The sequence below is a fragment of the Haliotis rufescens genome, unplaced genomic scaffold (assembly GCF_023055435.1).
Source record: "Haliotis rufescens isolate VD_foot unplaced genomic scaffold, xgHalRufe1.0.p SCAF_11, whole genome shotgun sequence".
NCBI classification, from domain to species: domain Eukaryota; kingdom Metazoa; phylum Mollusca; class Gastropoda; order Lepetellida; family Haliotidae; genus Haliotis; species Haliotis rufescens.
Genome location: NW_025963791.1, coordinates 26,402,705 through 26,429,965, shown reverse-complemented (window position 1 = coordinate 26,429,965; position 27,261 = coordinate 26,402,705). Strand labels below are relative to the sequence as shown.

Below are 27,261 nucleotides of genomic sequence, written 5' to 3'. Positions count from 1 at the left end.
GTTGTCCAGCTCTCAGCTGGTATCTCTGTGGAAGTGTTCGGCAGCTATGCTATTATCGTGTTTTGTATCACTGTCGCGTGTGTTCTAACAATTCCACTCTACTGTTGTCAGGTAAATGTTGACCAGGCAAAACAAACTGGCAATTTGTTCGTGGAATATTTGTTTTCCCCAAGAGATAACGGAAAATGATTTATTATCAATGGTTTAAGGGCTGATATGTTCTCTTTGATATTGGGATGTAATGTGAAGATATTGAAGAAACTAGAACTAATTTGTTTTTGACGTAAACTACATATAAAAATAGTTTATGTCACGGGTTATCTCTTATTCCACAGTGATGTATGTGATTGTATTGACTGAGTCATGATTGGCAGAGTGCATGCGTATCCTGCTATTTATTACATTGTACGGTTTATGTATTGATCTATCCTATTTTGCCTTGCGAAAATCACAATTATTTATACGTAAAGGCATGGAAACCGGCTGATATTGTGAAAGTCGGTGATGAACATGTTCAGCGCTGTGACAAAAATTCAGATAATATTAGTTCGGGAATTTATGGGTATTTAAAACCTTATAATGTTTCTTCACGTGATGTGATGCTAGTTTATGTACGTCATATGCGGGATGACAATCCCATATTGAACCAGTATTAATGTGTTGTCATTTAAATATGTCCTTTACTAGTACATTCCATATTGATTATCACATTCTAATTGTCAATTCGAAGTGCATTTTTAATAAGACCATCAGTATTAAATCTCTAGTGTAATTTACTACTCAAAAGAAGTTAAAGAACACCCGATTCTTTCATATTACTAAATTCAATGTATCGTGGTTTGGCAGATTAACTATCGTTATATGAAAGAATCGGGTGTTCTTTAACTTCTTTTGAGTAGTATATTATCAGGTTATCGAATGTCATTGGTTAAGCAGTCGAAATAAAGTGTGCCTTATTTTGTCTCCTGAGTTCACATTTACGTAAATATATGAATCATGTAAACGTTGACCCATATAGCATTGTGTACAATGAACCTTCATATACAGTAAGTGTTATTAGGCAGATGTCCCGAAGGCCTTACACGATGACGTTCCTATGTCAGCTAATTATGTTTGGCAGTTTATTTCTTAATAGTAAACGCAACGAACTAAGTGATCGACCAGTTAATATTCTCGGGGGATACTTAAGTCCAGAAATGCTGGAATTAGCCTCTGGTTTTACACACACAAACAAACACACACACACACACACTCTCTCTCTCTCTCTCTCACACACACACACACACACACTCACACACACACTAATTGTTCATTGACTCCTCTGAAAACAAGCGTGTTGTAGGTAAAAGAAACATTGGTTGGAAGCTCCTTTCAAAGTAAAATATAGTCATTTTGAAGTAGAATATTCCCAAGAATATGGTCGATCCTTATAAGAGATTGCTAGAAAGTTCTCTTTAAACTTATAAGCTACCCATCCTGAATCAATGCTACTCAGACACTGGTCGATATATGGCCGTAATAATGTCGATGCGACGTCACATCTACTCACTTAGACACTGTATCTGTTAAATAGGGGTACACAACTTTATTTTTAAATGAAAGTCTTAATGTTACTGATAGGACTACTACACATTAAGGTATGGTATTTGGAAAAGTCGTAAACCTGACAATGATTTATGAAGAGGCGCAAAGTTTTGTTAATGATATAACACGTCATCAATCATTGATAAATGTACTTCATAATAAACTGGGTGCCAAGTAACATTGATACCAGTATATGTATTTGTGGATGTTTATATAGAAACGTGGATAATTCGGTTAGTAAAAGTTGCATGACATACAGAAGAATTTCATTATCAATATGCTTGATTTGTACAATGTCATGATGTTGTATGACACATGTTTATGATTTAGAGCAGCATAGCCTCGTTCGTCGGGGCCCCGTTCAACAAAGCGATCTTAGCGCTGGGATTGTCTATAAGTCTAACTTAAAATATGGGAGTTACGTTCGTCTTAGCACCAAGATCGCTTTGTGGAATGGGGCCCTGGTACTCAATTATCGGGAAACACCTCCCCGGAATCTGGTAATGAGTGTATGAACGCTGCGCCAAGGTTTGTTTGTGGGGTCAAACATCATTTTCAACGAATGTGTGTATTATTCCACTTTATAGTTTACATAAAACCTACTGTGTGTATAGCAGGTTGAATCATACAAGAGCTGTTGTCTGTTCTAGAATCATGTGATATATAAATTGCTTGTGTTTCTGTTGATTGTTAAATAGCATTTAGCAATACCCGTGATTATTAAGTGTGTTATCGTTTCTGTTGACACGTCAATAAATCCTTTACAGTGGCTCTCATTCTCTGTTGTTTGTTTGGCGGATTTTGCAACTGTTTCAATCCTGGCCCTTGGTGGCAATAATTCATCGACTGGTGAAACTAAACCTGATGTCTGAAACTGGTGGAAAACAGTATAACTTTTGACGTTAGTAAAAAGGAGACATGTAGCGACACCCAAAGGCAAGAAGACCTTAACTACAAAACGAACCCTTTAACATTGGGCTTCGTACCGTTGAAGGTAGAAGGATCGGAGAAAAGTAAGTGTTTTTTACGCTGTTTTGAACAGTATTTCATTTGTAACTGGGCGTGTCAGGTTAATAAGGGATGAAAGTCCGATGTGATGCAGGTCTTAGTCGTTTAGCATTTGAATGAAATCAGCGAATACGTGTATGGATCAGATTTGTGCCAAAATCGTGAAGCGGGTTCCTTGGTGAGGGGCAAGATAAAGCAATCAGGTGTGAGGTCGTGAGTTCGTGCCTTTGTGCCTGTGCTTCTCGTCAGCAGTTTTTTTTCCCGATGCCATCACACACAGGGCGTCTCCTTGAGAACTCTGACACCTAGAAGACACACAGTGCATCTAATACAGAACTTTGACACTTACATCACACACGGGGCATCTCATTGACAAATGCGTTTTCTTATTTTTATACTGCCTGTCCACATATATGTAGGTCTCCAAACAGTTTTAAGATCATTCTTCTCGCTATTCTAGCCCCAGACCACAATGGCACTCAAGTGTATTTTTCCGATATTTCAGACATCATCCGGCTGATTAGGGATCTCGGGCGCAAGGATTATTGGGCAAATCCTTCCTTTAATGTTTATGTGAAGCCAACAAAATCAGGCCTCGCTGATATGAACAGAGGTTCAATAAGGTAATCGAATCTTTGATATTGAGTTTCTGGCTAATATCAATTTGTTGGCAGGGAAACTGAATATGATGTCCTTTAGTATGGCTCACACTTTACTTTTTGCCCTATCACACGCACGCACGCACAGATAATATGCAGATAGATCGGCTGTTATATAGACAGATATTGAACACAAACTATAGAAGTTGCAGAAATTATGTTGAGTTACGAGTGTCCCGTGATAAATAATTTCAAAGAAATATCAATTTTGATCCTCATGTAAAACATTAATTCATTTTACGAGTGCTTCAACTCCTTTATTTTTGAGCAGATCTCTCCCTGGAAACACAGGTTTTGTTTGATTGTTGTTTACGCCATTTAACTATATTCCAGCATCTATGACAGAGGTAAATAGTCGGGTCTGGGTCAGACAAACCAGTGACTGATATGAGAAACAAATTCACATTCCATCGGGCTACGATGACACGCAATCAACAAAGTCACAGAGCCAGACCACCTGACCGCCATGTTGTCGCCTTTAAATAGAATCATAGGATATGTTTTAACCAGAATCATTACAGGGGATACATTTAAAACGGATAATCGAAGCAAACAATTTTTAAGGACATCCATCATGGTCACCGAACTTCAATGTTTCTTTTTTACTTGAAGCAAATCTCATTTCTGGAACTAATAATCCTTTTCAAACTACCGAATGGCCTGTCCCTAAAATTTGGATTGCCCCCCAGTTTAGCGGGGATTCGCTGTATAATGAATGTAGCACAATAACACTTTGTTTCATTTAAATGTCAACTGTGTTGGTGTGTTCTGTTGATCTGTGGTGGCCATTTGATACTTGTAAACTTTGTCAGTTCTTGTCAAGATGGCATATGTTTCCTGGGGTACAAAATCATCATTTCAGTAATAAATCCCTTCAGCTTCAGCTATTACTATGAGGCGGAACAGAGGAGCAATAAACATGAACTCGTGACGATCCGGGGTAGAATAGGTCTTCAGCAACCCATGCTTGTTGTAAGAGGCGACTAACGGTATCGGGTGGTCAGACTCGGTGACTTCGTTGATGCATGTCATAGAATTCCAATTGTGTGGATCATGATATTAATCACTGGATGTCTGGTCCAGATTCGATTATTTACAAACCAACATCATATGCGGCGTTGAACATGAAATAAACAAACAAACAAAGTAAACATGATGAACCGCCTCCATCAGGGACAATGTTCCCATGACGAAGGTTAAAAGCTAGAAGCATTATATATTTTTTATCCACAATCCAAACAGTCAACCAAATCAACAACTTACGAAACGAGGTTACAGACTGGTTTGAATCCATGTATTAATGTACCATAGGGAACAATGTCCAAATGATATAGGAATATACAACAGATAACACAACAACAAGGGAATCAGTTTCAATATTTATATTCGATAAACCGGTATTTCGTTCATCCGGACGATGTTGCCATGCACGGAGAGGTACACGAGTTCACATGTATAGAGAATAATGAATATGCATACAGAGTAACTCGCTCTGCCAGAAACCCCGCTTAGATACAATTTAAGGGACATAGCTACGTACCTATTTGGGCGGTGAGATAGCCTTATGGTTAAAACGTTCCAGTCCTATTGCGGGAATATTGTTAAAAGTGGCGTAACGTTATATTCACTCGCGTACCTACTTTTCGGTTAAAGGGGAATTTGTTAGTTCTAACATTCCAATGGGAACAAGGACCGGATTAATAATTATTTGCTGTATAAACTGTTTTTCTCGAAATTGTACACACAAGAAAAATATATGTAGCACAATAGATAAGTAGACAGGTATAGATAAGTAGATAAATATGTGGACATGTGTCATGATCCCACACAATATTTTGTACAGACAGGCTAAACTGTAAGTGATTTACTCTTGTGTTTTGATATCCGTCTTATTAACCTTGTAAGGAAATAATTGCATTGGATCATGATCATACACAATAAATGATGTTTCAAATTAATCACACTTACATAAAAATGGTGATCATCGATCAATATTAATTAACCATCGAGCGAACAATGAAATATTCAGCAATATTACACTGATTGTTGGGAAGAAACATTATATTCCTTTACGGCTTTCAGGTTGAAAATGAAGGACCTTCTTGTGCTTGCGGTAAGTTCTTTAATACTGAAATAGAAACTGCAAGGATAATAGTGTCAGTCCTAGTTAAATTAAGAATAAATCAATTGTGATGCGTGTTGTGTATTGAATATTGCGAATCTGCAAATGTTGAAGCGCTGGTTAAATCACCAACAGTAATAGCTGAGTACACAAAGCAAATAATGATCTATTTCTATTTCTATTTCGAAGCGCTCTCCAAATAAAGCCTAAAAGCCTGTTATCGAATACCCGTTTATGCAAGGGAAGCTGTCTTTGAGAGAGAAGCTGAAATGTGCATACTAAAACCTAAACACATTCCATGTCCCAATGATATAAACATACTGATATCCTAAACACGTTAACAATTGTGTTTAAAATAGAACATGTTTAGGAGAGGCTGGGGGATGGAGTGGGTGTGTGGGTGGGTGGGTGGGTGGGTGGGGAATTGTACCTTTTTTAAGCCTAGCATAAATAGAACTGAAGTATCGTTGTGGGGTTTAATCATTTATTCCATAGCCCCATTGCAGATTCATACACTTGTTCCAGCTCTTCTCCACGTCTATATCCATGTGTTGGTCAAATCCAGGTGTGTCAAGCAACCGTCAACAGCAGCAACGAATTCTTGTTCCTCGTCAAATCTCTTACAAAACAAGTGTCTTTTCAAATTTCAAAACAGGCGGTAGTACCCACTAGGGGCAAGATCTGGTGAATAAGGTATATGGGCTAGAAGCTCATATTGACATTCCCGTACAGCAACAATTACAACCTAACTGGATGAACTGGATCATTGTCCTGATTGAGGAGAACACCACGTCAAAGTTGGCCGTGGCATGTATTTTTTAACAGACTCGCGAACAAAGTTTTGAAGATGTGGGCAAAATGATCATTCATAGTTGTTCCCCATGGTAAAAAGTCTATGTGTATCATGCTTTTGATGTCCTCAAAGAAGATAACCATAGATCTGATTGCTGTAAACGTTTCGGGAGACCCGAAGAGTTTCCAAACCATGATTACCCAAAACAACCGTAAACTTTATGGATAACAACTTCTGGTTTATTGCATATAGCGACGTTTCTATGTAGATTCTTACACCGTTATCAAGCTGAAGTGTTATCCATAAAGGTGTTAGTTTTTTCTTAATTATTTGCCAACTTCTAGAATGCCAGTCCAACATAATTACCTGTTTGCTCTCGGATCGTAGTGAAGGATCCAGGTCTCATCACCTATCACTAGCCAAAAATGAAAATCTTATGGGTAACATAGGATATTAGAGGTGACCCGCGAGTCTTCATGTCACGCCCTACAGCATTCATGGAACACACCTTTGATATATGTAGATGTTCCTGCAGGATTGTTTCTATTGAAAAGAAGCATGTGGTTTCATCTAACTCAAAGACTGTCATGCGCCTATTGTTTGGTAGACAGTTGGGCACAGCACCATTTTTTCTTTTGTGGTACTGTAGTGGGCCGAACAGACAAAACATGATAACAGCTATATGCTCAGTTTTGTCCAATTTAATGCTAAGGAGTAGGGTACCTCAGGGTCGAAGTCAAATATCAGCGAGCCACTGGACTGAATCACGCCAAATTATGACAGCTGACTCAACAAACAGGTCAATACTAATATATGTCCCACGTTAGCGTAACAATAACAACAACAACAACAACCTAGACATGTCAGACTCAAATCTTTCTGATATCATCTCGTAGACACTTAACACCTGAAGACATGTCCATTCATCTTTTGTACTGGATTCCAAAGCTCAAAAACAATCCGTACAAAGAGAGATATATTCCTTGCTCCAGCAAATGTACCACGAAATCCATGTCTCGAAGATTACCCAAAACCCTTAATACAATCAAGGAAGGGCCTACATTATACTTTGTACATCACTGTCCCACATTACAAACTTAAGGGAAAACTTCATTCCTTTATACAAAACATGTTGGCCATATCTATCCTCCGGGTTTCAGGTCAATGTGGCAAAAATGAAAGCATATGCCATCAGAAGTTTACTGAGAAAACAATGTGTGAATTGCTGGACTTCCTCATTGATAACATCAATGTAAAATTTGGGGCTAAGACATTCAGGCAAAAAGTCGGCATCCCCATGGGCAAAACATGATCGTCCCTTCCTTGCTCATCTGTTTCTTTATGCATGTGAATTCAGAATTGCTGCTCGGAATGGTCAAAGTTTAAAACAAGGTAATGTGGCCAAGAAATAAAACTTTAGCTTCGGGTATATCAATGATCTGATATCGTTTGATCATCGATATACCCGAATGATACCATCAAATTCCCATAACAGCCAATTCCCTTCTTCTGATTTACCCACCTGAACTAGAAATAAGAACCAATGAGACCGTCTTATTTCAAATTTAGATGCCTAAAGATTCAAAGTGACAAAACACTCTCCACAAGACTATGACAAGAGCGTTAAACAGGTTAAAGATATTAGCCAAAGTTAAACCTTCGTTACTTTTAAACACAATCCTAAACACGTTCAGTGCTAAACATGTGTCTAATACCCAAACACATTTTTTACAGTGTCGACGTTGTCATCATACACAGTGTTTTAACATTCATAATCCTCCTAAGCGTCATCACTTATGGGTTCCATTAAGCCAGTGAGACAATGACTCGTCAATAATGAATAGTAAGTGTTAAAGTAGGTCGATTAACTGTATATATACATATTCATTACTTTCAGACTGTTTTGGTTTTGGCGTCCACATTGATTGAAGGTAGGGACATTCATACATTTATTGAACAACCTTTTATAATTAAATGGCATTACTATGACCTTACAGACGAAGTCCCGAAGTCTTGTTGTATAGGTTCATAACGAGACGATTATTGAATGAAAAGAGTTAGACGAGGAAGCGTTTTATGTACTGGTCTAATAAAGGTTCGTTGGAAATGTACTGTGGGTCAGCGAGTTAACATTGATCTATATACTTTTATACTCAATCTTTTCAGAAAGTAACATTACTTATTATGTAATTCTTCTTTTATTTCAAGTGTTTCGCATTGACGTACATTTTTATTTGTTCTGAAGACATTCCCATTAACGTTTGTAACTTTTGTTGTTCCAAGGTAGAGCAGCTGACCTTTCCACTCGAGATGGTAAGGCACTATAGACCTCGCCACTTGAGTGAGTGAGTGAGTGAGTTGGGTTTAACGCCGCTTTTAACAATATTCCAGTTTTATCACGGCGTGTCAGCTTAATGTGGGAGAAAATCCCGAAGTGATGCAGGTCTAAGACGTTTACCACTTCGGTGAAACCCACGAGCACGGGTATGGTGCTGACAAACCTAGAAACATAACTGGGGCGAACCGGGATTCGAACCCACAAACATAGGTTCCTGGCGTGCCCAAGTGACGCAACTCTGCACAGCGAATCGCGGTGCCTTAGACGACTGGGCCACCCGTGCCCCCCTTGCCACTTGTAAAGGTATCACGACAGAAAGCGATGATGAATTAACAAAGATAGATTCACGTGTACTGAAACTTATAAAGTGAAAACAAGCCATTCCGCCGATAAAGAATATTATTTACAGTTTTGGAAAAAAATTTCAAAGAAATGTCCATTTTCTTAGTTATAACATAATTGAGTTTTGATCATGAGGTCACAATCCGAGTATGAATCAATTGTGTATGATTTATATGATTTCTACTTCAGTTGATAATGAGTTTCTATGCTGATATTACCTTTTGCCTTTATTACCTCTGCGATAATGATTATCCGTGATTTATGCTGGAAATAGATATGATATGATAACTTGACATGATCACTTCAGCTGACAATGGTCCGCTATGATATTTGATAATTTATCGCTGCAGCTGACTGCCAGTCCCCCCTGTGCTCCATGTACCTCCCGGCCTGTGTGAAATATACAAAGGATGCCAACGGCTGCAACACATGTTACTGTGACATTCCCTTTTGAAAGCGAAATTCAATCATCTCAAATGCCAATAAAAACTATAAATAGAGGCCATCAATCGGCTTTATGACATTTGTCATCGTATGGGTGAGTTGTCCAAGCATCAAGAGACAATATGAATATCACGTCAACAGCACCAGCTTCGGAATGACAATAGCACTTTAGATTTGTAACTCGCGATGTAGAGTTGAGGCACGTTTTACCTGCACTGATTAAACTTATTCCTAGTTTCCTTCTTAAAGGCCGGGTTGTCTGTGCCACAATTTTCTGTGCAGAGTTTCGTCCCTTCGGGCATGTCAGAATACAATGATCGTGTGTTCGAATTCAAGATTCGCCACGATTTTGAGTCTAGTTTCTATTTTCAAATTTGTAAACGTCTACAACCTGCACGGCGTTACGTCACATAATGCTGACACACAGTAATATAAATTCTTTAAAGCGGCGTCAAACTCAAATCAAATAACTCACTCACTCAAAAATGTCGGCTATAAAGACTGATGAAAATCAAGGAAATGCACGTCACCCCAACCCTGTTCCGACATGCACACTTAAATCCATCCTTTACCTTTACATAATCATTTCCATGTGTTTTTCCATATTTATTTTTTAAAAAAATTTTTGGAGGTTGGGCATACGAAACGTGACTTTGTTGTCTAAACGATAAACAAATATGTTTTTATTGCATGTTAGTTCAGCGACGCAGTAAGCAATGATCCGTCTATTTCACGGCCGACTTATAATTGTGTCTGAAAGAGACAAATTAGTGATTGATATCAGCAATAATCCAGCTATTTGACGGTTTTCTGTAAATAATAGTGCCTGGACCAGACAATCCAGTGAATGACACCATGAGCATCGATCCACGCATTTGAGATACGATGACATGCATCAACCAAGACAGGCGAACCTGACCACTCGTTGCGAGTTTTTAGCAATAGCCCATCCATATCACGGCGGGACACACTTAGAATGTAGATACACAATTTGTGATAACACTTTAGGTAAACGATGACCAGTTTAATGAATCACACCACCATCGACAGATATACACAATCCTATGAAGACTGAAGTGATAGTACAATGCCACAGGCATTGTGTGTCCCTGTAGTATAATCAGTGTCATATGTCAATAAACGAGTAGTAGTGGATTGATGGCAGCGCATTGAAATCTCCATTTCAACAATCAACAACCACTTTTCTATCATAAGTATCCACGTCGCTAACCACGGTCATTGACAATTTGGTCCTAAATTATTCAATGCGTTTGAAAGCCTTGGATAATAGCACGTGGTTCCTTGATGTGATGCCAGTGATGTACATCATTTACAAACGACTCAACCACCATTCCCGTCATTACACTGAGGTAGCTAACACGGTAAGTGCTGTATATTGGTGATGTCACTTTGTTGGTAATACTATGCTATATAGTGGGGCAGATACAATATATATAGTTGAATTGTTCAAATGGAGAGACAAACAGGAAATTGTAATCTATTATGGCGATCTTGGGGTTGTTTGACATATTCTTTACCAAACTGAGACTGATTTTACTGCTTTCAAACGCATGCCAAGATGTCTTCTAAACTTGTGTTATTGTTTCCAAGAGATGTTTCTAAAAATGGAAAGTGTTTATATATTCTGTTGACACATCACGTCTATTGATGTCACTTTGTATTTAGGATGTTTATGGTCGACGTGTGAGTCATATGAATACTTAGGACAATCTGGTGCCTTTCAGTCCTAATCTGATCGTAGCCTAGTGGGTAGAGAATCTGCCCGGAGGTCGGAAGGCCGGTGGTTCGATTCTCTGGCCGCATCATATACCATAATACGTTAGTACTGGTGTCAGCGCGCATGTTGACGGGTAATTAGCTCTTGGGGAAATAAAGGACAAAATAGGCATCGCTGTCCCGGAACATTTTATGCACAACATGTAAACAATAAACAACAAATACGCAATGAGCGGAATACCTGCTCTGACAACACAAACACAGCGATGAGCGGACCTTCCAGTTCAGGCATACATGAGGTGAGCGGAGCTTCAGCTCATCCTCAGGACGTTTCCTACGAGCGGTACATCCTGCTCGTGGTCGGCCCTACACCAGCACTCGGAATAACAAAAACTGACTAACAGTATGATGATAACACATACGAGTATATAGAAACGAACAACAATGGACAGACAAAGAGACAATGACGTTGCTCTGGATATTGGACATATGGGCGTGATGAACCGATACAGTTCAGGGGATGATCAAGTAAGACAATAAATGTCATACTATAAATAACAGCAACTAACGGGAAGTGATATGGTAGCCCAGGTTGGCTGACATTCAATAAACAATGAAATGTTGGTGAGGATTAACAACGGGGATTAGCGTCTTATAAATAATGGCAATTACGGCATGGAGACATACCCATGTCATGGCTACAGGGTAATTTGCCTTTGGAATCAAGTGTTCTTCAAACAAGTGTTGTCCCAAATCAGTCGCTCTGACACCAGCATGTGGAACGGGTTACCAAGCCTGTTACTCATTAAGGGGACAAAACAAACTGATCGGCTCGGAGTCAGTATACTGTGTCCGAGTGGGGTATCCATGGTAAACTGCGGCATGGTATCTCAGTGGGCTACCATTGTAAAACTGGCATTAGTCCGGACTAAAACAAGAGACCACACACACGGGCGTGCATATCGCTGTTTAATAATCTTGAACCCGACGTTAAACGCTATTTCACCTCACCTTCAGTCTTGACCAGCGATGATTCCCAGTACCATAATAATATGGGAGTATTAACACATATTTCAAGATTGAACAATTTATAAATATACTTAGTTTGTGACTGACTAGTATAACAAAACCACCATCACTGAGTTTTGGAGTATATCTGCACAACCGGTTGTATGAATAGGTTACGGTTTTCTGAGAAATAAATGTTTGGCCAAAAAACAATTGAAACTTAAACTACAGATTGGAGTCGTATTTTAATTGTGTAAATAATTTCGCTCGAACAAAAATGCACAGACAAATACAGTGTGCTGTACGAATCACTAACATTCTGTCCATGTGTTACAGATTGCTTCGTCCATTGTGTCGTGGAGATCCAATATGAAGTTTGTGTTGGTGCTGCATGGCCTTCTTGTGTGTAACATATGGCTGAGCTTCCGAGTCGCGACGCTTGATTCTGTTCGGGCAACAGGAACGAAGAGGGGGCCATCTGAAGACAGGCTTGCTGGAGGCTCCGAGGGTCACGCAGCGACCTCACCGACCGGGATACGTACATCGTCCACAGGCGCACCTGCCGCCTTGATAGCGTCTACGGGACTATCGGCTTCCTCGACAGAACCCATAGCCACGCATGTCTCAGTATCTTATCCCACAGCCGTGCTTGATTTAGCGACAGAAACCAACGCACTGCCTGTTCCAACGTTAGAACCCACAACTATGTATAATTCAGCGACAGAACGCACCGCCAACCTTGTCGTAGTATCTGAAATCACTGCCATGCTTGATTCATCGCCAAAAAACACAGAAACAACAGTCACACCAATCTTAGTGTCAACAACCATTGTTTTGCTTGTCTCAGCTACAGAAACCTTAGACATAAGTGATTCATTTGGATCATCTGCTATTACATCTACAGACGTCATGCATGCACATGCTGCGAATTCGAAAGAAATGTCGTTATCAGAATCCACGGTGATGCCGACATCCGGTTCTGATGTAAATTTATTAACAGACCGGAAGTATCACTCATCTGACAACAAGACTAGAAGCATCACATTCTCAAATCACACAATTGATGTAAACACCACTGACGTCCTTACAAACAGTTCATCCCGTGATACCGTATCCGGTAATTCAGACAGCACTGATCTCGTGCCTCAGATAGAAGATAGTGATGAGTTTTCGATGTATTACTACGAAGAGCAGGGGGATGAGCCAGAGAAGGACTACACCCTAGCCTACCAGGTGGAAGCTTGTGGACGACACTGCAGGAACGGTAGCACCGTGTGGTCTGCACCTCTAGAGTTCTCACCCTTCAGATGCAGCAGCTGCTATTGTGACAACCTCTGCACATCATACGGCGATTGCTGTCCGGACGAAAATGGTACTGTGCCTACCCCCAATTCCGACGTCACCTACGTGTGTATCAGGCCTGGTCCAAATGGATTTACCGATACATTGTATTATATGATAAAGTGGTGCCCGTCCAATGCAACCAATGTAACCAGTTTGGTCAGTAACGAACTGTACCCTGTGACATCCGTCCGTACACGTGAAACGTATTTTAATGAGGCTTTTGCTGCATGCAACAATGACACGGACTTCGTTCACTGGTTGAATGAAACAAAGTGCTCTGATGTCGTTTTAAATTATGAAGATGATGATGAGGATGAGGATGATATGACACCAGACGGGACAACACAAGAACGTGGATTATCAGAATGCTATGCCTCGTTCATACCAGCCCCAGAGTCGGTTACCCATCGACCATGCAGTTGGCATAAAACAGTGGACTCGGAAAGGATCGTCGACAAATGCAACAGAAGTGGAATACTGTCAAACGCTGACCCAGTCCTAGAGACACTTTGCCAATCGAGCGAATATCTGGTAGATAGTTATGATACAGTATACAAGAACGTCTTTTGCTATTTATGTAACACCATTTCTGTCATGCCTGGAGGAGGTGGTGGCTTTCAACAGGATGCTCCAGTATCTTTGAGTGACTTGACTAGCTTCAGGGATGTCCATGGAGGTGGTCATCCAGGCGAAGAAGAGGCTAAAGTAACCTGTGCTGAAAATGAATGGTCAGATCCCGTCACAGTGAGTACCTTTAATCAGCTGCCCCGGTTAAAAATATACATATGTTGTGTCCATACAATATACTCCAAGGCAAATGGATCTGTCATCGTGATCTTATTCCTCATATTGTGATTTTGAAGAACCATATAACTCAAATGTCCTCTCATATTCTCTGCAGATTTAAAGTGCACTGTGTTTCAATTGCCTGAAAATTGACTCAAGGCTTTCTACAGATAATTTCGACTAAAACTTAAACGATCAAAGATCTAAAATTACATTTCCTTAAGAATAAACTGTTGCATTACTCATTAACAAAACTGCATCAAAACTCAGTTTTTCATCACAATTTTATGTAATTGCTTTGTAGAGAAATTAAAAGCAACAAAATCAATATGAAATGATGGACTTCCTCATTGATAACATCCATGTAAAATCTGGGGAAAGACATTCAGGCAAGAAGTAGGCATCCCCATCATACCCTTGTTTTGATTTTGCCAATCTGAGCAGAAATTCCGATTCATATGCAGAAATAAACAAATCAGCAAGTCGGGGGAGCACAATTGGTGCCCATGGGGCCTTCTTGTCTCAATGTCTTATCGCAAAGTGTTAACTGTGAAGTCTAGCATTAATAGTGAACGTCAGGAGACATTTGCTTTCATTTTTGACAAATTTTCCTGAACCTGGGAATAGAGATATAACAAGATTTATGGTCACCACATTGAGTGACAAACGCCCCATGGATCAAGGGAGAATAAACAGTTTCTTACATTTGTCGAGTGGGATAGCGGTGTACAAAAAATCAATTTTTTTTTAAATCCATCACTCTTAATGTGAGGTTTTTTTCTAATTAAATTAAGACTAACTCATGGAATTTGAAGAAAAATATTTCCAATATTATTTCTTTTTCAGAAAAGATGCAGAAATCTCAACTGTGCAGCCGGCAGACATTTGGAGGTCGGAAACTGTGCCCTTGATGACCTTGACATTCTTAATGTAGAATACTACGCTCTCTTGCAATTCACGTTCAGTAAGAACACATCCGGTGTGAAGAACTGGACAGATGTAGTGACCATGTTTCGGAACAGAATCCCTGAGATACTCTCTACGTTTGATGCCCTTGTCTATAGTTTTCATGTGGAAGAACTTATATATCCTCAATCTGATCCTGATGAGGAAACGGATTACAATGTCGGAATATACATTGAGTTCAGATCTCTGAGGAATGATTCACGTTCTGAATACGAGTCTTGCCTCTTGAATAAAACATGGAGCGAGTGGGTGTTTCACCACAATGATATTGTTACAGTTCTTCAACCCGAACAATATGACTATAGGACTTATCCAGATTACTGGCATATTTTCACATTTGATCCTTTAGCTAGGATATGTTGCTCGGATGAGGCATATGGTACATGGCTGTTTAGGCTCTCTGAATTATTCGATTGGTTTCCGCACAATCCGGATATGAGAATACCTCTTCATTCACCTGTGTGCGCCTATATCACGCTGGATGAACGAGAATTCACCATATCTCCTGACCGGTCTCTTCGGCTGTTCTCCGGCAATGCGACCTTGCGAAAGGGAGAGTATTTCCATGCATATTACGAAATCCATGTATGCCTTCATACACTGCTGTTAGCATTGAACGACGAGGATAATATAGAGGAATATGTAAACGAAACCTCAAATAATATGTCGCGTATACAGGGCTATCTGTCACTGGTATGCACTTGCATATCTCTGATCTGTCTCCTTTTAACGTTGATTACTTTCTTTACATTTTCTTCCCTACGGAGCCTCCCCAACAAGAATACCATGTTCCTGGCCATGTCGCTGTTTGTAGCTCAGGCAGCATTCCAGTTCGGTGCTGGAGGTACGGGGAACAAAATGGCCTGCCAAATAATTGGTGTTGCCATCCATTTCTTGTGGCTGACGGTGGTGTTCTGGATGAACGTCTGTTGTTTCCATATGTTCAGAGTCTTTGCCTCATCTGCAAAGGGTAGGGTTGCCCATTCCGTTCATTGGAAAACTCTATTGAAGTATGCCTTTTACGTCTATGGATTTGCATCTGCAATTGTTTCAGCAACCATTGGTGCTAACTATGCAATTTCTAACGGTACGTCCATTGGGTATGGAAAACGGTTATGCTACATAAGCGATCCAATGGTCAATGGTCTGGCGTTCGTTCTTCCTCTTGGAATCACTATTGCGGTGAATACGTTCCTATTCGCCTTCACTATCTGTACGATATCCAAGATCAGTAAAATTGAGAAAACATCCTCGCCTGATAGGAGAAACATGTTTGTCTATATCAAACTGTCGACTCTGACGGGAGTGTTTTGGGGGCTGGCTATTTTGGCCGAGGTTACCGCCATCAGCGCTTTATCCTACATCTCAATTGTCCTGAATGGGTGCCAGGGAGCGTTCATCTTCATGTCATACGTGGCCAACCGCCGAGTCTACAGGATGTGGAGGAAGGTGTGTCATCAGCCGAGGGCAGACTTGACTGGGTCCAGATCCAGTCAATACACTGAGAGTTCAAGATTATGAATCACACATATACGTGACCTGTAGAGAAGATTTGCGTTTGACGAAGTCTCGAAGTGTGCATCTTATTCAAACTGGAAGCAATTTGACACTGAAATGTGATGTAATGTTTTCATATCCCTTTGATGACTTTTCTCATACATTTACTGTCACTTTGTGAAATATGAATTATGTCGGTGTTTGATTTTCACATGCACAGAAGCTAATGATAAAGTTGAAATGACAATGTGGTGAGATGAAATGGGGTTTTACGTTCAAGATTATTTATACTTATTGCACACACTGTGCGTGTGGATGCGTGTACTCGTCCGGACTAATATGGGTTTTATAGTGCTAGCCCACTGAGATATCATGCCGCAACATAAATAGTAAAATTACTACCTTAAAAAGTGAATTTTACTGTCCACTCGGACACTAACTTGTTTGGTAGACTTTACTAGCCAGATAGTAATTATTTTACTAATTAAACTAATAGGTGTCTTCCGTAGATTAGTCAAGTTTACTATTCACTTAGTCAAGATTACTATCCATATTTCAAAGGACTACTAATTGAATAAGTGCTGTGTATTGAGACCAGTTATTTTTTTCAACTACAATTGCAAAATGAGAAAAAAAATTACTATGAGCCAAAATAAATGTTTTAGAAAACACATTGCAACTATGTATTTTTGTGAAAGTCAGTTGTCGGCCCCTTACTCATTTCCTGGTCGCTGTTACTAATCAAGTCGGTAGAATTCACTAGGCCTTTTTCCCTGAGCTAAGTTTAACATGGATACCCAATGGTAACAAGTACCATCTTTTAACCTCGTTTGGTATGTCGCGACCGGGTATCGAACAAGCGACCTACCGTTCTCCGGACAGACGCGTTATCCACAAGATCAGTATATAATAACAATGATATATACATGTCCATGGTCTTATATTTAAAACACAAACGGATATGAACTCGTTCTCCGACCCACCACTCCTACGTATATATTACCACTCCCCAAAAGAAAGATATTGGGTGTGTATATAATATCTACATTAAAATACACCGTGTTGTACGGACATTTTGTCTTGTGCTTTAACAACCTTACCTTATCTGTGTCGAATTTCACCAGCTCAAAATATTGACGTTGGTACATCTTAGAACATTATAATTCATGGAAATTGTCCAAAAGAGAAGACTTGTCCCCATGAAGTGAATGAGTGACTATGAGGTGATTTACACTGTAGCCAGCAACTATGCAGTACCGAAAGCTGATCGAGCCATTTCTACCTACTAGTAGGGGTCAGGTCAAAACGGCACGGGAAATTTTTCCTGGAGAACACGACACTGAGCTTGCCCAAAGCGGCACCCTGTATGTGAGTGAGTTGGTTTTGACGCTGCAATGAACAGCATTCTGGTTATATCACGACGGTTTCAGTTTAATGTGGGAGGAAAGCCCAAAGGAATGCAGGCCTCTGACGGTAAACACATTGGTGAAACCCATAAGCACGGATATGTTGCTGACAAATCAAAAACAAAATCGGGGCGAACATAGATTTGAACCCACGATCATAAGTTTCTGGCGTGCCCAAGGGACGCAACTCTGCATAGTGAACTGCGGCGCATGGCCATCCGTGCCCCTGCAATGTAATTGAAAATTGAAAAACTGTTGTTAAATTTGATTTTGTCTATTTAACATCACTCATCCCTGCAACAGTTTGTAAAAGTAATCTGTTGCTGGGTATTTTTGAGTATAACTAGATTCATTTTTGAATTGAAGACTGAAGAAATTAATTTGCAACCACATGAGGTCTACCATGTTTGAAATGTTGTAAATTTGTGCCAACAAAAAGCAAATTCATTGATTTACAAAGATACTACATAAGCAGTTGTGGATTATGCGGAAAATCTTTTTTTAATTTTTTTTAAAGTAAAACCATGTACAGTCATCTATCCGGAAATCCAATGTACCAACACGATCTCTCATTACATGATATATTAATGCCCTCATACATGTACCAACCCGATCTCATTACATGATATATTAATGCCATCATACATGTACCAACCCGATCTCATTACATGATATATTAATGCCATCATACATGTACCAACCCGATCTCATTACATGATATATTAATGCCCTCATACATGTACCAACCCGATCTCTCATTACATGATATATTAATGCCCTCATACATGTACCAACCCGATCTCATTACATGATATATTAATGCCCTCATACATGTACCAACCCGATCTCATTACATGATATATTAATGCCCTCATACATATACCAACCCGATCTCATTACATGATATATTAATGCCCTCATACATATACCAACCCGATCTCTCATTACATGATATATTAATGCCCTCATACATGTACCAACCCGATCTCTCATTACATGATATATTAATACCCTCATACATGTACCAATTCATTTATTCAGTAATAGCATTTAGTGATTCATTTTCAGTATAGGATAACACGGTGGGTGTACATGAGCGCGAATGGTCGTGGTTGTGGGGAAGCACCTTGGTGCTTGTGGCGGGGTGCTGGTGGACTGCATTACAAGTTACATTTGGCGTCTTGGGATACATCCCAAATTATAAATTATTTAGGATAGGGTTACCCGCTTTACAGCAGGAACCAATTTATCCATTCTGCTTTACAGCAGATGGCTTAGTGTCCGCTTTACAGCGGATGGTCAGCTTGGCAACAATAGTTGCCCTCGCTCATGGTTTGGCAATGGTACTTGCCTGGCAGCGATAGCTGCATAGCAACATGGGTTGCTTGGCAACGGTAGTTGCAGGGCAGCGGGCGCTGCATTGGTAAGCAACATGGGTTGCTTGGCAACGGTAGTTGCAGGGCAGCAGGTGCTGCATTGGTAAGCAACATGGGTTGCTTGGCAACGGTTGTTGCAGGGCAGCGGTTGCTGCAGTTGGGGTTGCTTAACAGGGGTTAAGCTCATTGCCGTAGTCCACCAGTACCTCCACATCCGCGACCATTTCATCCAATAATATCTCTTATCTTAATTTGAAGCTCCGCTATCATGCATGATGGTGGAGCCTGTCATAATGGAGCCATGTCCTTATATAATACATATTTATGAAAACCTAGATATGTGCACGAATGTCCATACTGTTACCATGCATGTTCATACCGTTACCAAACACGTCACGAACCGTTACAAAATGAAAATATTCAAATTAAAATCTAAATATTTCTTTTCATAATTTCAAATACTCGATTGTCTCCAGGGGAATACAATTATGATGTCATATAAATAAACCTTTGACTGATTTTAGATGGCACCATGGACATTTTCGCATATATGTTAATCGCTGACAAAAAGGTTTATTTGCATTGATTTTAAATAATTATATTTCAATTTGGTAGCAGTGTGTACATTTATAAGGTTCATTCTTCATTTTTACATATTTAATTACATTATTAATTGTTTAATTGCATTTTTGTCAGTTTGTTAAAATCATTGTTCATGCAATGTTCACAAATAAAATAATATCAATAACTATAAAATGTTATTTTCCTTTTTTTTGCTTTAAAAATCACACTTCGTCAGCATTGACTCATTCATGACCAGCGAGTGGGTCGCGGGTCACTCAACTCGATGCGTCTCTGCTTCTCAGTGCGCATGTGCGGTTAAAAGGCACATGACTTCCGAGATAAACAAGCCAAAGTGTAGCCGCAGTGCAGCTGATAAGATACTGTCTGATCAGCTGATGTACGCAAGAACGAGCACAGTACAGGTTAGATGCGTTGGCCTTTCTAAATACATGACACTAAGGTGTAAATAAAAAAGCTCGACTGTGAAAATCGCGTTGAAGCAATGATGATTGCAGTTATGAGTCGTTCAGATCCGGTTAGTAAACCAAGTCCTGGTGTCGGATAAAGACGACTACACATTTTCCGTTGCATATAAAAAAGATCCAGTGGGGTGGTCCTGGAGGTTCTCATCCCCGGCAACAATGCTGTGACTGACTGATATAGGAGATTTAACGTGCGCTTTCCGACTGTAGCGTATTTCGCACACGGTACAATGCAGTAAAACGGGCGCAGTTAAATACCGTTATCGTGGCTCTCGCTTGAATGCACACGCATTCGTCTCAGGGAGCTGACACGCCTTGGCGATCCAATACCCCTTTTCGATCTTATGGAACTGACATGCCTGGGCCAAGGCCGTAGTTAACTTTTTTTTTGACGGAGGGGGGGGGGGGGGGGGGCAAATATTTGCACAAGTATCACTTGTCCCCAACTTGTATTTTCATGATTCAAATAAAACTGTTTTCTATAAAAAAAAATCCGATCCAATACCCCATTTCGATCTTAAGGTATTGACACGCCTTTCCAACCCAACACCCCTTTGCGATCCTTAGGGTTAACCTGGTTAGGGCTAGGGTTAGCCATAAACTGACAAATTCGTTTTTACAGTGTTCCAGTTATCCAATGAGGGTAATCCTATCAGAGTATATAGTCCGATTTAAGACATTTCGTTTGGATTGATTACTCATTTTGACAGAAAATGGCAGGTGTGGCTTCCTCAAAAAGATGAATGGAGACGTCAGTAACACGCATGCACAATCATTGTTTACTTAACTGCGCATGCATGTTAATGGGGAGCAAATGACCCATTAGTCGAGCACTAATTACATATGATGGCGCGCTTGGTCCAGTGGTAGAGTGTCGTCTAATTAATGCACTAATTTGCCAAGCCAGTAAGCCAATGAAGCGCATTTGAGCCCCCACAGCGCTAATCGGATCTGAAAAAGTGAGCCCAGTAAAGTGCACTACTCCCGGACCACAGGAACTCGATATTGCTCTATGTAAAAATATACGCCCCCTATACTACATAATAGACGTCGTTTATGTAGTAAAGGGGGCGTATATTTTTACATAGAGCAATATTGAGTTCCTGTGTCCTGGACCCCCTATTGAAACCCAGATGTAATATGTTGTAAGCAGTAAAATTTTCTTAGAGAGGATTGTGATATTTTGGACCCCTCCCTATTAAAAATGCTGATCCACCCTTGAGTTGAATATTTTTAAAGACATGATGCGTTGTCTGTACTTGACTACCGTCGTGGTGCAAGAATCTAGTTTAACAGGCGCTGTTATTGCACTAATTGGCTCAGGTTGCTGACTGTGGCTGTCGCTATTCGCATGCTGTAGGATTAGAGCCTAAGAAGGGACAACGGGTGACCAAGTTATCAAAGTCGCTATGCAGAGTTGTGTCCCTTTGCCAGAAACCTATGATCATGGGTACAAATCCCGATTCACCTTGATTATGTTTCCAGGTTTTTCAGCACCACACCTGTGCTCGTGGGTTTCACCGAAGTTGTAAACATCTGAGACCTGCATCACTTTGTCTGTTTCAAATTTGGGATTTTTATCATGTGTTTAATGTTATATACTTGCCAAATGCCTTTGCTGCACAGGAGCAAGTATCCGGGGCCCCAAGATGGCTGCATATTTATTGAATGAGTAAACATTATTTGTACCAGCATCTTGTTTTATTCCATTTATGAACTTCAGTTCTCACCTGAATGTATAGGACTGCTTCTGAATTAACCATTTAGAATTGTACAATATATCGTGATACATATTGCAATACGGCCTTGTGCATTGCAAAACATTGTGATACACTTTAACCTCCAATACCCATCCCTATTAAACATGTTGAAGAGCATGTCATCACAACTTGTTTGTTGCTTCCAGAATAGAGACACTTATTTCCAAATATGATGAGCAAAACAGACTTTTCTCAGGAAAAATTGTAAATGCACTAGATAAGCATCTTTGAAAAGACATGCAGGAGAAATCACATGGCTAATTCACTTAAAAAACACATGCAACTAAGCAATGCTCACTTAGTTCAGTCATTACAATTACAATCGGTCTGTCTGTTTTTCCCCAAAATACAATTTTACAACCAAATTTAGCACTTCTGTGTACACTGTTTTGCTACTCTGTTATCTCGTTTTTACAGAAATTGACTCAAACTGTATTTTACATATTTACCAGACTTGCACAGAGTGTTGGCTGTGGCTAGTTCACCCTGTACTCATGTTGTGTGAGTACCTATTCTAGGCCTACCACTTAATTTAAAAGACCGTCTCTGTGGTCTTGTGGTAGAGCATCCGCCTGGAGAGCGGAAGGTTCGGGGTTCGATCCCCGGCCGCGTCCTACCAAAAGACGTTAAAAGATGGTACTTGTTGTTACCCTATCTGGCGCTCGGCATTAAGGGGCTAAAACAAGGACTGGTCCTTTCGAGTCGGTATACTGTGTCTGAGTGGGGTATTCATGTTAAACTGCGGCATGGTATCTCAGTGAGCTAGCACTATAAATCGGCATCAGTCCGGACTAGTACAAGCAGCCACACACACACGTGCATGCACGTTGCTATATAAGTGCAATAATGGACGCGACGTTAAAGCAATTTCACCTCACCTTAATTTTCAAGGGTGGTGGGGTAGCTAAGTGGTTAAAGTATTGGCCCGTGACACTGAAGACTTGAGTTCAGTACTACGGAATAAGGAGATATTTCTTTTCATACTTGCGTTTCAGATGTTTTTCAGAATTCATATTTGGGGTTTTGTTTTTATTACCTTAGAATGTTAAGTGCATAGTGATTGCAGTGCTCTGAATTGCACTCTGAGTGCTCTGTAGGTTACACAATAATTCTAAATTCAAGAAAAACTAAACTGCTAAATGTGTTCAGAGAACTGTTATCATGGTAATCAAACAAATTCTTTATTTATGAATTATTGGAAATATTGGACATTTTGGTTGTATCTTTTCAGAGGTTGATCATCTTAGTTTGTAGCCATGAAGTACAAGAAACTTGAGGAAGAACATGATGACCATGAGAAGAAGCTATCAACTCGGTTCACTCTCCGGGACCGGCTTGAGATTTTTGTTTTGTTACTGACTGTCGGCGGGGGATTTATCGTCATCCTGCATTTCACCTCGCCCCCATTCCTCCACTCACACTTCACTAACTCCACCTGGTGGACAGACACTGCATTTGGCTGGACCAAACCACATACCTCCACATTTGACCAGTTTACCCAGACTGACTTGGACATGACCTTTGATGATATCCGTGAGAATGAAGGCGATTCATTAGAATCTAACCCATACCATGTTCAGTCGCTAGTTCAAAATGAGAGAAATATTCTGTTTGTGAAGAAAACCGATCCTCATTTGAAGGTCAGTGGACAGCATGGTGGAATTGAAGTTAAAAAGATTGTTGCCGATATTCAGAGAGATGTGGACACAATTCTTGACTCTAAATTTATGAAGACTATTGAAGAGGATGCCTCTTCGTCCACAAAACAATGTGATGTTCTACCTGAAAATGAGAGATTTGACTGTCATCCCGAAAAGTTGGCCACAGCGGTGTCCTGCACTGCCCGAGGGTGTTGCTGGGGACAAGCTGATGGCAAGCATGGAAACAATTCTTCATCAGGTTTCAAAATGAGCGTTCCCTACTGTTATTATCCCAAAAACTATGATGGGTACAAGGTCATCGATCAACACTTGGAATCACCTTCAGAGATGAAGGTATCGCTGAAGAGAACAACTTCCACGTACTACCCAAGAGATGTGTCGGAACTGAGCATGGAGATTAGCTATGAAACCCCTTATAGGCTGCGTATCAAGGTAAGACATTCTTTGAAGCAGGCAGGAAAAAATGTTTTACAGTTGTGAACCACATCAGGTTTTAATAAGAAAACATTTTTTAAAAACTTTCAGCTTTTTCAATGCTTGGCTCATTTAACATTGTTCAACATGTCTTGATGAGACCCAATGCCCTTGATTTGAAATGACTGCAGAATTGATCAAATTTAAGATGACAATGTTAAACTTCTCACTTCACTATTGACGGGGGGGGGGGGGGGTCAAATTTTGTACAAGTATCACTTGTCCCAAACCTTTTTTTTCATGGTTCAAATAAAACTGTTTTCTATAAAAAAAAATGTCCCCCCCCCCCCCCCCTGCAAAATTGTCAGTGAAACGGTTTGATAGTTGTTGGATATAGCTGTTCCCGGCTGTTTCACATATTGTAATGTCCCTATCTAGATAAGTGATCCTGCAGAGGCTAGATGGGAGGTACCGATGTCGAGACCGAAGTCAGTGCCTAGAGAGAACACCGACAATAACATGTACAGCGTTCAGGTTGCTGGAAAGAACCAACCGTTCCACCTGACCGTCACGAGGAAGAGTAGTAACACGCCACTGTATGTTGGATGCTATTTCTTAACTACCATTCCCTTTCATGTTCATAATTTGACCCTGTTAAATCAGAAACTCACTTTGATTACCAGTGTACAAAATTAAGTTAGGTTCCTTGGGGGTTTGGCTCCCTAAATCCTATGTCATTAAGGTTAAGACAAGGATCGCTTAGCTTTCATGCTTAATTTCGAACACTGGAACGTGACATAACATATGCATGATATATCCTTCATAATACTTAGCACCCATGTACTCCCTAACAAAGATTTATGGTATTCATGTTATTATTAACAGGTTTGATGATCCAAATCCTTTCACAAGGAACTGTGACATCTGGATTGAAGAAATTGCAGTGTATGAGCAAAAGATCCTTTTTCATTTTACAGTACTGGGTTGTGTTGAAATGCACTTTATTATATTCCACCAACATCCCCACTCAAAATCTTGATCTGCATCTGTGATATAACATCAGTTGATCACTCCCTTCTCCCTGCTAGGATGAACACCACCGGAGCGTTCATGTTCACTGACCAGTTTCTCCAGCTGTCCTACTTCCTGCCATCGACATACATCTACGGGCTCGGTGAACATCGTGACACCCTGATGCACAGCGTCAACTGGACCAGCTTTGTCTTCTGGAACAAAGACCAGCCTCCAGCTGTAAGACTCTCCATATTGAAAGAAACGTACCTGTCCTGCATGTAGTAATGCTTTAGGGATCAACTTCAGTAGCTAATTGTCCACTAATTTATCGGTCTTACAGAATGTTTACTTGTTGTCTGCTTTCACAATAGCGAGTTTATTCCAATTACATTAGTAAACATAATTTTGTTTCAAATTTAGTCAAGTTATTTGGTATGTCAAAAGATTTGTAGTGTGTCATGTTCAAAAGTAAATTTTCCGTTTATGAACATGATTGAGATTCTTTTTCTTTAAAATTTAATCATATTTATTTGAAATCTAGATTGATTTTGTGATGTTTGTGGTCTGTAACTAATGATGCATATAAAATCAATCATGGCACTACACTATGACCTGATATCTATGATAGCTGCATAGGTCACCTGCAGACAGCAGACATAATGGTGCTGGGGCGGTGAGATTGTTTGTGATGTGGAGTGGTGTAATGATACAATACATAAAATTACAATCCCTGTATCAAGAGTCATATGATACATTACAAGCTATATTGGTTTAAAAACACGTGAATTATTTCAACAACCAGCTTACAAAGATTCACTAGTATTTCCCAGTTGGCTATAAGCAGCATAACATTTACAGAGCCATCTAGTCTACATGTTTCTGCCCAACAATACCACATCATCAATCGCTGAAATGTGAAAATAAAATTGTTCAGGATTGTGATTTGCCAGGGAAAAGAAGGAATATCAATTTATTAAATAACAGTACTGTATACGAATCGTATCGCTCCCATAGTATTGGAATATGTATCATATCCCAACCTCACTCTATCGCTACACCACTATCAGACAGCTAGATCTTCCGTCATGTAATGCTCAATGTGCTGCTCTCTGCAGGAGAACACTAACCTGTACGGATCCCACCCCTTCTACCTGGTGATGGAGAATGATTCCAGCAGCCATGGAGTCCTGCTGCTCAACAGCAATGCTATGGGTCAGTAACAACACACAAACTTTGATGTTTTTGAGATAGGCTGAGCTGTATGAAGTCAGGTCCTATGTTTCGAGACACAGCAGTGCAGTGGTCATTCAGTGTCTGCCTACTGTGACTGTATGGGTCCCTAGTATGCTCAGCAGCCAGAAGCCCAGATTCACCCCAATCATGCCAGGTTTCACATGGTCATGCTGGTCGCAGTGGTCCTGTGCTATATAAATAGCATGTTCTAGCATGGAAATTATAAGGATGTTCTTTTGCTTCTGAAATGATTTTAATTGACAAAATAAGTGTCAGGGACCCGTTCCACAAAGCAATCTTAGCGCTAAGTCGATCGTAAATTCCACTGTTTAATACTGACTTAGGACAGTCGTAGCGCTAAGATCACTTTGTGGAACGGTGCTAAGAATCTGCATTATAATGTATTTAATATAGTAAATCAGGCTGAATGAAAAGAATTCTTGGGTCATACGTACTAACTCAATCAGTGAAAAGCTCCATCTTGGGCATTACCATGATAAGTATATTGATTAGTATATTGGCAACAAGAAATAAAGATTCTGGAAAATTCTCTTTACCTGTTAACATGGTTAAGACATGTATAACCAAAACAATGCATCATTGAATGCCTGTGTCTTTAGTGCTTTACAAGGACTAACTTTAGCTTTCTGTACAAATTAACAATGAATGCTAGAGAATTGTATTTTCTTTTCTTAACCTTTAACCATAAAAACAATATATATG

The 27,261-nt window shown here is 40.0% G+C and overlaps 1 protein-coding gene across 2 annotated transcripts in view; it reads left to right on the top strand.

The window, feature by feature from the left end:
• The first annotated feature begins 20,286 nt into the window (after window positions 1-20,286).
• Window positions 20,287-27,261, top strand: part of LOC124132741 (lysosomal alpha-glucosidase-like) — a 29,160-nt gene continuing 22,185 nt past the window's right edge. For both annotated transcript variants that reach the window (XM_046496817.2, XM_046496818.2), the window contains exons 1-5: window positions 20,287-20,396; window positions 23,448-24,309; window positions 24,730-24,887; window positions 25,380-25,542; window positions 26,421-26,517. In XM_046496817.2, coding sequence (XP_046352773.2) covers window positions 23,473-24,309; window positions 24,730-24,887; window positions 25,380-25,542; window positions 26,421-26,517 — 1,255 coding nt within the window. In that variant the 5' untranslated portion in view covers window positions 20,287-20,396; window positions 23,448-23,472. The remainder of the gene's footprint in view (window positions 20,397-23,447; window positions 24,310-24,729; window positions 24,888-25,379; window positions 25,543-26,420; window positions 26,518-27,261) is intronic.